Source organism: Chrysemys picta, chromosome 2 (assembly GCF_011386835.1).
Source record: "Chrysemys picta bellii isolate R12L10 chromosome 2, ASM1138683v2, whole genome shotgun sequence".
Lineage (NCBI taxonomy): Eukaryota > Metazoa > Chordata > Testudines > Emydidae > Chrysemys > Chrysemys picta.
In genome coordinates this window covers 238931466-238943309 of record NC_088792.1, presented here as the reverse complement: position 1 = coordinate 238943309, position 11844 = coordinate 238931466, and the positions used below count along the sequence as shown (strand labels likewise).

General features: G+C 42.7%; 1 protein-coding gene across 1 annotated transcript in view; it reads right to left on the bottom strand.

Annotated features, from left to right (window-relative positions):
• Window positions 1-2075: 2075 nt before the first annotated feature.
• STMN2 (stathmin 2) overlaps window positions 2076-11844 on the bottom strand; it is a 58654-nt gene continuing 48885 nt past the window's right edge. The window contains exons 4-5 of the mRNA XM_005301532.5: window positions 8532-8723; window positions 2076-3443 (exon numbers count right to left, since the gene is read on the bottom strand). Coding sequence (XP_005301589.1) covers window positions 3384-3443; window positions 8532-8723 — 252 coding nt within the window. The 3' untranslated portion in view covers window positions 2076-3383. The remainder of the gene's footprint in view (window positions 3444-8531; window positions 8724-11844) is intronic.

Below are 11844 nucleotides of genomic sequence, written 5' to 3'. Positions count from 1 at the left end.
GCTAACCAAGGAACTACAGCTCCCAGGGCCCCTGTTGGTTCTCAGCTCCCAGGCTGGATCCCCCCGGTTGCCGCCCCTGCAAATGGGCTGCCCCAAGCATGTGCTTGCTTTGCTGGTGCCTAGAGCCGCCCCTGCCTCCAGCAGCACACCCCCTTTCTCCCAGCTCCTCTCACTAGCACCACAAACTGAAGTGAGCTCCTTTTAAAACCCAGGTGCCCTGATTAGCCTGCCTTAATTGATTCTAGCAGCTTCTTCTTAATTGGCTCCAGGTGTCCTAATTAGCCTGCCTGTCTTAACTGGTTCTAGCAGGTTCCTGATTACTCTAGTGCAGCCCCTGCTCTGGTCACTCAGGGAACAGAAAACTACTCATCCAGTGACCAGTATATTTGCCCTCGACCAGACTCCTGTACCCCATTGGTCTGGGTCTGTCACAACACCCACAGAATTTCAAAAAGCTCAAATATTTAAAATGGCTGGGATAGAAAGGCTTTAAAAATGGGTGTTCTGAGTATTCTTACCTTTCAGGAAGATCTTTAATCTGCAACCCCATTTTATAGATCCATTACACCAAATGTATAAATGGGGATCAGCTAGAAAGTATACAGTGATGGAGTAATAGGCACGGTGCTAAAATAGTGCCAAATCTTATTAGCCAATTGACACGGCAGTAATTTGGTTCTGAAGGATCCTCAGGTGCCAGTATATTATCTTTGCCTGAGAAACTCTCACACCAAACCTGTCGATCTGAACCCCTCTGAACTTAGGTGAGCTCCTGGATGGTTTTCTAAAAGATCTATTCTAGGAATTATATGGGGGAAGTTCTATGGCCTGTACTGTGCAGGAGGTCAGACTAGATGATCACAATGGTCCCTTATGGCCTTGGAATTTATGAATATACCTTTGGATTTGGCATTTTGGTTGCACCCATTATAAACATCTGCCAACTTTGGGAGTATGAAATCCAGATCCAAAGTTTGCTATTTGAACCAATTCCTAGTGTTTTCCATTTCCTCTTTTGTTCGTGCTGCCATAAAAACAGAAGAATTTAAACAGCAAAACCAAGTTTTTGTGAAGGGCTTTATCCCTCATATTGTTATCTGGTGCATGTGTTGTCAAATCTGTCACTTTGCTCATGCCCTGGTGCCTGTGTGGGCATTTGCTGATTGTCTGTCTGAGAAATGAGCCAAAAGCCCTGCACGGACTAAGTTTGATTTTGGAAAAACTTGTTGGGTGGATTCTGGTTTTGCAAAACCAACCCTAGGCTCGTTCAGACTTGGGGGCTTGGAAGCCCCCAAATTCATCATACATATTTCTTGTCTTGGCCCATCTTTCTTCAGGAACCATCTCTCAGTAGCTTTGCTTTCCTGGATTTAAATCAGAAACTATTAAAAATAATTATTGTTGATTTTGGTTCTGGACCAAACCTGTGTCTTTACATGGTGTGAGTCCTGATCGGGTTCTACAGCCAAACCCTGCTGCTGCTCAGTACTATCTCTAGCTATTTTGCCTTGTTCATTAAGCCTGGAAGTGAGTTTCCTTAGGCTCTAACATCAATGTGTTCACAGATAGCAAGTGTTGGGGTCATGGTATGTGCTTGTTGTGGGACATGACAGTGGTAAGCCTGCATCCCCACATGCCTTTTACTGATGGTTTCTTTTTTTATTACATTCTGTGCTCTGTAAAGTTTCAGAGTAGCAGCCGTGTTAGTCTGTATCTGCAAAAAGAAGAACAGGAGGACTTGTGGCACCTTAGAGACTAACAAATTTATTAGAGCATAAGCTTTCGTGGACTACAGCCCACTTCTTCGGATGCATCCTGTTCTTCTTTGTGCTCTGTAAAGTCACCCTTCAGGATTGCATTGTATCTCAGCCTCGGAGACACATAATGATAAGCACTATGTCTCAACAATAAAAATATATATTGTAGGGATTCATCCTATATTGGCAGGGGAATGGGCTCCCTGACCTACTCATAGGCCTTTCCGTTTCTAATGTCCATGATGCTATGAAGTCAGTGGACTTTAACTTCACAGTGGCATGTGTCAGAAGTGATGGAGCGAGAGAACAGACAAGCCCTTTTTCAGTTCACAGAACCCCAATTCTTTATTAATCACAGCTTGCTCACAATGACATACAGGAAAATAGCACTAATGAAGAGTAGAATATGCAGGCAGCAACCTCCAGGGGGTAGGGACAACTTCAAAACGGCAGCTATTTTAGGGGTTATGTTAGGTTTGGTGATACCGTACTTGGCACAAGCACCCTGTCTAATTATTCCTGCCGCATCAGCCCTCTTTTTTTTCTAGATGTCTTTAAAGTAGGTCAGGTTGACTAACACTGAAGAGGACAGGTCATGTTGAATGGAAATCGGCAGTGTTTAAAAAAAAAAAAAGGCAACAACCAGCTCACGGGTTCCAGGTGGAAATACTCAGTAGCCTTTGTACTTTTACACATGTAACACAGTAGCTTCAAATGAATATCATAGATCATGGCATCTACAGACAAAGCCACTTGATGTTGATTAATTGCACCATCAATAAATCTTCAACTTGTGAATTAAGCTTGTGAGACAATTAGCATGTTTATGGCTGTTGTGTACCATTTAGGATTTTTCATAGCTAGCTGTTTATAATACTCAGCTTCTTAACTTTGGCTCAGATTGATGTCCCTTGCCTTCTTATCAGTAGCTCTTATTAAAAAAGCCATATTTGTTGCCTCTGATCTGATGAAGGCAGACAAAATAAACATTGCAAATAACAGTTTAATCTCCGGTTCATTTTAATGCTACAAAGGGTAGATGTAAATAAATAATGAACACACAATGTTTTAAGAGCTTTTCATCCGGACAGCTTCATGTGTCGTCACAATACCTGTGATCTAGTTATTGTTTTAACAGAGCTTATTGATTACAAAGCCTTCTGGGTTATTCGGCGATGACTGGTCTCGAGCACCATAGACCTACTATTAATCTCATTGCATGGTTAGAATTAAAATGGCAGGAAATGGAATTAGACATCGGCTGCTTCAAATGAACAGACCTAGCAAATTCAACTGAGTGGAAATAGACAACATCAAAAGCCTGTTACAGGACACGTAAGATTATGAAATAACTTGCATAATGCAATACTTGTATTTTTTAACAAAAATGTAAGTATTTACAAAATAAGATCCAAGTTTTTTTTAAACATCAAGCAAATCATTCTGCAGAGAGACCATATTGTTTTTATTTTTGTTTTTGTTTTGTTTTTTGAGTTCTTGATTTTTTTTTTTATTTTTTTTTAAACCATGTCATACATTTCCCATACTGATATCGCATGATCCGTAATAATATAGGCAGGGGAGTTTACTAATGGTGGGGAGGTGTCTCATCCACCGTTGCTTTTTTCAGCCAGACAGTTCAACCTGGAGCTCCTTGTTTCTACGGACCTCTGCAGCATGCCTCTCCTGGAAAACATCAAGAAGGGAAAGGTCAAACCTCATCTTTGCTGCACCTGCCCAGGAAGATTCTTAATGGAAACCCCTTGCTCTCTGTGTACAGTTCCCCTGTGCATAGATAGAATAAGTAGAACAACAATCTTTTGGGGGTGCTGCTCCTGAAGGATGAAATTCACCAGGCCAGCACAAGGCCTATTCACTACTTAAATTTGACTTACGTCCTGTTTTTGAGGTCTTAAGTAGTATTTAAGAGTGACTTAGCCCCTGTGGCATGCCCTCTGCACAGGAGGGAATTTCACCCTAAGGGTCCAATTTTTCTAGGTGCTGAATACACACAACTCCCATTGCGTTCCAAAATGTCGCTGAAAAATTTAATCTCCGCTGTGGTGAACTGGCTCTAGGTAATTACCTTCTTGCTAGCAGGTTACCATATCTTCGTGTGTGAGAGGTGGCTATTATTACTATTCATATTACAGTAGTACGTAGGAGCTGCAGTTAAGGATCATGGCTCCATCAAGGTAGCCGGAGAGCTCACAATCTAGATGACAGGACACAACAGGAGGAAAACTAGACATGTATGATGGAGAAGGGTGAGGGAATGAGTAACAAAATGAGCAGAGTTGAGCAGAAAAGGAGAAATTGCAGATCATCATTTATCCTAACCAGTGCCAGCAGAAGAAATTTATAGGCATCATTTCAGAGGTAGCTTAAGGTTAAGTTGACAGTTTTATTTATACTTATGTGAAGATGTTCCAATGCACGGGGATGGCATGTGAAGAAGCACGGAGGTGATTGAGGGAGAAGTGGACAGGCAAGCAATTGAGGTTGCCATCACTGGCAAAGTAAATGCCAGGATCAACAGCCTGACAAGGTACCATCCAGACACTGAACTCGCGGAAGACTTGTAATAAAAAGGGAACAATTCTAGTTTAGGGCTAAATTCTATGCAGATGCAGTCTGCGGAAAAGGACTCAAGAATTCCTCCACTAAGGCATCTAGGCAGGATGTCGCATGGTGACAATGCCGGTCAGTAAGGGTAGCACAGCCACAGTGGAAAAGAATCAGAACAACCCTAAATGGACATGAATCAGACCTGCAATAGTGAGCGTCTGAGAACCCTGGACATTTTTGTCAGAAACAAGACCCCAGTCATAAATGCGCTCCATGGCTAGCTTGCAACTTTCACAGTAAAAAGGCAAGGAGAGACCTAACTCTATTCTCAAAGGTCACAACTCATTGCGGTCTCATCCGAAGGAGCTGCTGACAGACTGAAGCAGTCATCCAGATGAATCAGACTGCACATTAGCCAAAATGTTTCAACAGGAGAGTTTCTGGCAGAGAATGGTTCTCTGTCCTATGGCTGGGGACAATAACATACCTTCTATACGCCTAGAATAAATCTTTGTACAAATCTAGATGCTGCTGCAGGAGACAGACACCCAGCCACCTCCTCTGCAGCCTGTGTTTTAGTTTCTATAACTTTCAGAGACCACCATTATGCCTGGGCAATATCCAGGTATGAAACTCCTCAGGGTTCAGCAGGGACATGGGAATTGAGAGCCCGCACTCACAACTGATACTAACCGTTAGTGAGTTAATGTCCATCCTGTTTGGAAGAGCTGGGGATTCAGCTATCCCTCATCACTGTGAAGGAGACCACAAAGAACACTATCTCAAGGACAAGAGGCTTTACAGCTGACACAGGCATGGGATAGCTCTTGTATTGAAATCAGTGAGATCACCCAGAAGAGGCAATCTGAGTATTCCAAAGACGAGGTTCAGCCAGTGGCAGATTTAGAGTTAGTGGGGCCCTGTGCTCAGCTTCATTTTTGGGGCCCCTCCTTGGGACCCAGCCAAGAAAAAGAACATTCTTATCTCCTCCCCGCCCCCGTTTTTCATTCTTTTTTTTTCTTCTTCATCCTCCTCCTATAAGTAATAGGAAGTAAAAGAAAATAAACTGAGGTACCTTGATTGTTTTTGTAGTCAAACTTATTTTTCCACCGACCACTTGAAAATCACTGAGGAGCTCGGCGGACCACTTAATGATCTTTCCAAATATTGTTTGTACCGTTAGCTAACTATTGGATAAAAGCGCTTTGGATAAAAGCGCTTTATAAAAAAAAATGTAAAAAAACATTGGGGTGCGGGATCTGGCCAGGACTTAGTGCGGGAGGGGGCTCAGGGTTGGGAGTGCAGAATCTGAGAAGAAGTTAGGGTGCAGTAGCAGGCTGGGGTTTGGGGTGCAGGATCTGGCCAGGATTTAAGGTGCAGGAGGGGGCTCAGGGCTGGGGCAGGGGATTGGGGTGTGGCGCTCCTGTCTGGTGTGAGAGGTGCAGATGGGGATGTGGGGGGTGCAGGAGTCAGGGAGGACAGGGGGCTGAGTGTGTGTGAGAGAGATGAAGGAGTCAGGGTTGGGTGTGTGTGAGGGGGTGTGGGCTGGGGTCGTGGGGGTGCTCCCAGCCCCCTGCCTGAGCAGCTCACGGCAGGGGGCATGTGTAGGGGGAGTGCGGGGGCCCTGCCTTTGCTCCACCCTGCCCCGATTCCACCCCCTTCCCAAGGCCCCACCCCCGCCTCTTCTCTGCCTCCTCCCCTGAGCATGCTGTGGCCCTGCTTCTCCCCTCCCTCCCGGAGCACCCGGAGCACCGGCAAACAGCTGTTTGGTGGTAGCGGAAGCACTGGGAGGGAGAGGGAGGCGGAGGGGTGGGAACGTGGCACGCCTCGGGGAAGAGGCAGGAGTGGGGGGAGCTTGGCTGCTGGTGGGGGCGGAGCCTGCAGCAGGAACCCCAGGATCCGGCAGGACCAAGCTTCTGCCCCCGCAGCTGCCCAGCCCTGGGGCCCCCTGTTATTGGGGGAGCCCAGTGCCAGGGCACCCTGTGTTTCACATAAATCTGCCTCTGGGTTGAGCGGATGGCCAGCCCTGCAGATTCTCCTAGAACTTCTAGGTAAAATGGCAGCTGTCTTCAAGGTTCACCTTTAGGCCTTTCTGTTCATCACTGGCCAATTTGTCTTCTCTTGGTCATTTCTGATTAGAATAATCATTAATGGCTTTAATACAAAGCTCTGTCCTAGTTAATTTTAGATTCATTGGCGCCACTGTAAATTTGGATACTCATGTTACCATGGGCCTGTACTCAGAAACAACAGCTGTGGAATGAATTTGGGAAGCTTCCATCCAGAGTGTTTACAAAGCTGTATTTTTTCTGGCTGTTCGGCACATATCTGGGTTTTTGTTTTTTTTCTTGCTGTCCTTTCATATAAACTAATGATCAGATTTTGATCTCATTCATGTATTTAGCTCTGAGAATATAATCTGAAAACTCAATGACCAACACAAAATGACAACAGCAACAAAGACCCATGGCCAACTGACTGCAAGTGAGGGTGCCTCCAGTGAGTGTCCTATGTGAGATTTATACGTCGCCATGTTCCTTTATGGGGACTGATCCAAAGCCCACTGCAGTCAATGTGAGTGTGTCCATTGGCTTCACTAGGCTTTGGAACAGGCCCATGGCAAACTTGTTGTGTTGATCTCATTTGTAATTTGAAGGTCAAATTTTCATATGTGGCTTCTAATTTTGTGTGGCAAATGTTAGATGGCTAGGGCAGGGCTGATTTCCAGAGGTTGATCCCTTGCCGCTTCCATTGACTTCGGCATCCACAAGTGGCATCTGATTGCGGGAGCCTTTGAGCACCCAAAAATCGCGGCACTTACAATTAGAGGCCAGTTTAAAAAATTTTGGCATCACTGTTTTATTTTTTTTCCCTCTTACATAGTCATGGTCAGCATTTTGGGTGCTTGTGGGTTTGTTTTTTAAATCCCAAAGTTCTTAATTTTTGGTCTATCCACATTTCCCGCCTGGACTTCACCTCCAGTGGGGAGAAGGCAGCCTCTTCTCAGAAGCATTCCCTTGACTTCATGTATATGTCATCTACTTGCTCATCTGGATGGACTGTGACATAAAGGGACTTCCTTCTGACATCAGTCTAGAGCATGCAACTGCTCCTTTTGCCCTCCCTATTTCCTTTCATTACCCCAAGGACAACTAACAGTCTTTTTCCTTTGAGTTGCTGGACTTTGGGATATGTGCATGCAAGGTTATTTAAAACAAGTCAAGGAGGTTAGGCACAATCCTGGGGCTTCCAGAGACTAGGTTGAAACAGCCTGTTACGTCCTTCTTTAGGGTATAACACAGAATGCTGCCCTCTCTTTCTTGTCCAGCTCTGCTTCCTCATTTGACATCTCTGATGCCAATTATCTACTGTTAACAAGGTGAGATGGTGTAAGATGAGTGTAAGATGGAGAAAAACATAGATCTAAAATGGACATCCCTCCGCCTCAGGGACAACTAAGAGGTATATACACTTGTCTGCTGACCTATTAGATACTTCAAAATAGCAGCTTGTATTGCATCCCAACAGAGAAGTTATCATTCTCTGCAGAATAAGTTAAAAGGACTTTATCACATCTGGTTCCTTTTCCTGTGCTTTTGCTCTCCAGGCTGGAAGGGTTGCATTAGGAATGGTAGGTACACTCAGCCCCTGGGGATGTATATTGAAGGGGTCCAAAAGATAGATCTAATCTCCCTCAATTAGGAGAGTGATTGCAACACAGTCTGTTATGGATGTATGTGGTTAAATATGAGACAAATGATTTATTCCACATTGTTAATAAATCCCGCTTAGAAGCCAGAAATTAAACCTAAACAACCTTTCTTTGGCATTTTTTCTGTCTTTGAACTTGGGGCCTTTGATTTCAAAAACACCGACTCTTTGCCCATAAGGGTAAAGGTGCAGTTCTCAGCCAGAAAAGGGAACAGATAAACAGGCCTGAGAGCATATCAGAATTGGATATAGTAGAGAACTAGCTGGTACAGTCTGAGAAGGAGGCCAAGATTTTTCAAAATATTAGTGATTTTGAGTTCTCAGCTTGTCACCTTAATGGGACATGATTTTCAGAAACCCCTGAGCAATCATCCTCTGAAGGTGCCTCAAGTTAAGGGATCTAAAAATGGAGTCACCCAAAATCACCAGTTACTTTTGAAATTTTTGACCAAAATTCTTGCTGTAGGCTGTGGTGTGGAGTCATGACCTGATTACCTTTTCTTGAAGACGTTCAATAAGAGCAGCTAAATTAGCTTCACGGTTTTCTTTGATCTGTTCCATTTTCAGTATCAGCTTTTCCTCTGCCATTTTGCTGAAGTTATTGTTCTCCTCCAAAGCCTTCTGAAGGACTTCTCGCTCATGCTCTCTCTTTTCTGCCAGATGTTTCAGCACCTGGGCCTCCTGGGACTAGGAAAAAAGACACATCCTGCTGAGGCAATAGTCTAGAGAATGTCAGAAGACAATGCATAAGGCAGTCTGAGTAAATAAAAAACACTAATAAGCAAGTCTTTGATTAGAAAGGGCCAAGTGCACTGAGTCTGGATTTTTGTGAGATCTGCTGTTTTGTTTTTTCTGGAAATGCTTGGTAATAAAGTTAATAAAATATATAGTAGAGTAAGAAATAAATAAATTTATTTATAGTGGCAATAGATCTGAGGGACATTCTGGAAAAACTTTTCCCCCACATCTGTTATAAGCAAGGCCCATTTCAATAACTGAGATATGAAGACACTGAACATATGTGAGGAATTCAAATAAGGAAACATCTGAAAGAGAGTATGAATTCTGGATTAGTAAGGCTACCATGTGACACTGTCTGTACCTGCCTTAAATATTTCAGTGGTAAGAGATGCAGTCATTCATGCATGAACATTTTATTTCAAAATTATATGGGATTTCAGTCTAAAAATATGTACTCTTTTATAATTGGGCTTCAGAAACAAGAGCTATGAATGTTTTGTTTTCCTCAAGCTATCTTTGTTGAAATGGTCACAGATAGGCTTTCAAGTTAACATTCCCTTGAGATGAATGTAGGAAGTTCAGATCTGATCTGGCTCCATTTTGTTTCTGTAAACAGGAAGAAGGTTATTTTTCCAAACAAAAGGCCTAAAAAAAATTTTTTTTTTAATTGAAAGCTTAAATTATGCAAAGACCGTGAAATCTACAGAGGATCTTAAATGCATGCAACCTGCACCCTGTATCCTATTACCCTTATTTATGAGCACAATTGCTAAAAACATGAGCTTTGCTGTTAGTTTAGAATTACGTTTAGGACACTGAAGTTCACTTAAAACAAAATGAAACAATTGATCTTCTGATGTAAGCCAACGAGGTTGCAATGTTAAGACCGTTCCAGGATCAACTCAAGTCCAAAGAAAATATATTTAAGGGGAATATTTGGAAATGATGAGCGACACTGTGGACTGTTCTATAAAATGAACCAGAGGGAGGAAGATGGAAGAATGGAGGAAAGGAATGAAATGCGGTAGCAGCCTGATATGTGCAGATTTCAGTGAAGGTTACCACCATTTTGTGTGTAAACACATTAGAATCATAAAATTTAAGGCCAGAAGAGACCACCAGATCATCTAGTCTGGCCTCCAGTATATCACAGGCCACAAACACCACCCAGCACCTGCACACTAAACCCAACAATAAAATTAGACCAACATGTATAGCCCACATTTTAGGGGCTAAATTGAGAGTTTTCATCAATAATTACAAATTGCAGTAATGAATGCTATTTCCTGTAAACCTCCTTGTAGTCACTGAAGTGAAGTGAAAGCACTGAAATTCTCTCTCACAAGATAAAGGGTGCTGTAATAAGATTAAAAAGAAAATTCTGATAACAGCAATGAGCTACACACAAAACAAAGATTGCTGACCAGAGAAATAGAGCAGATTCCAAAAAATGCAGCAGAACTCATACTGGTGGCTCTTCACAAACTGCAGCAAGGCACTGAGGTAAGAAATGTTCAGCTTTGGAAAGGAACAAATGGCCTGTTTCAGATTAAAGAGGAAACCTACACTGATGAACTTCTGCCATGTGAGGTCTGTATGCTTTCATCTCTGGCATGGTTTCATGGACGTGCCTAAAGCAGAGGTGCTCAAACCATGGTCCTCAGAGCACTCGCTGGTGGTGCATGGTGAGTTGGCTGGGTACATAGCTAATACTCCTCCTTGTTTTCCTCCTTCTAAATCAGGTGCTGAGAGCTAACATTGTATTAACTCTTTTCCAAATATTAACTTCCATGTAAGAAACCATTGTAGAGGCCAGAATTTCAGATGAAACAAAGTGGTGTGGGCAATCACAAACAGAAGGGGAAGTGATCCACATGGCCATGACCAGGAGTAAAGATAATTTGTGTGACAGTGTTTCCCTTAAAATGTGGCCCACTCTCTGAAGAATTTTGAGCACCCCCTACCTTAAAGGACCACTACTTCCTTTTTGTATAAGAAGTGATTTCTGATGACTATTCCCATAGAAAAAAATACTATAGTATTAAACAATAATTTCCCCTAACACTATGGATGGTGTTGTAATTAAAGATTTAATAATTTGAGAGAGAAGTTTCATGAGGATTAAAAACATGCAAGTGCTCATAACCAAATGTACCCCATTATCTATTAATTCAATCAAACAATTCCCCTGAAATAAAACAGCAGATATTCTGAGATATCCAGGGCTATTTAGAAGATATATTTGAAAATCAGCTTTTGCACTGTGGTTCTGGGTAAAGTTTTCAAAATAAATCCCATTGGCTTTCAATGGTACTTAGGTGTCTTAGGCACTTTAGTTACTTTTGAAAATGTTGCCCATTTCTCAAGCTGTGTTGTCATGCATTCAAATCCCTTACAGTTTAAAAACATAATTTTTATTGGCATAGGTTGAATTTTATAGTAAAGATTTTGAATTCCATAGTAAAGTATACAGAGTTCTAGGAGGTGAGATACCACATTGGCACCAATAGGAGTTTACCTGATTAAAAATTGAACAGGGCCTTGTTAGTCTGGGTATTTGCCATATATTGTACATTATGAAGAGTTCTGATCTCTCAATATAAATGGCCTGGGTATGTTTATAAACTCTTCCATAAATACCCCAGGATTTAGCAACCTGGAGTGGGACAGGAATTTGAATGGACGATTTCCATTGTGAGATGAACACTAGTCTAGCTACAAGAAGTGGCTGGTGCTAAATAAATGGAAAAGAACAGGGGTAGAGCCTCAGCTAATGTAAATTTTTCCATTGACTTCTCTTTTACAGCAGCTGTGAATCTGGCCTTCAATGGTCCGATCACCGTCACAGCCTAATAAAGCAAGACTTGGAGTGAAGCCAAATTGTTTTTCGCACTGTAATGGTGGAATGGCATCTGCCTCAAAAACATTTGGCAAAAGAACATTTCCTCCATGTCTGAACGAAGTCTGCTGCACATGTTGAAGGCACTAAGGCAGTGATGGGCAGGGACGTGCTGGCCGCCACTTCCCACAGCTCTCATTGGCTGGAACGGTGAACCGCAGCCACGCC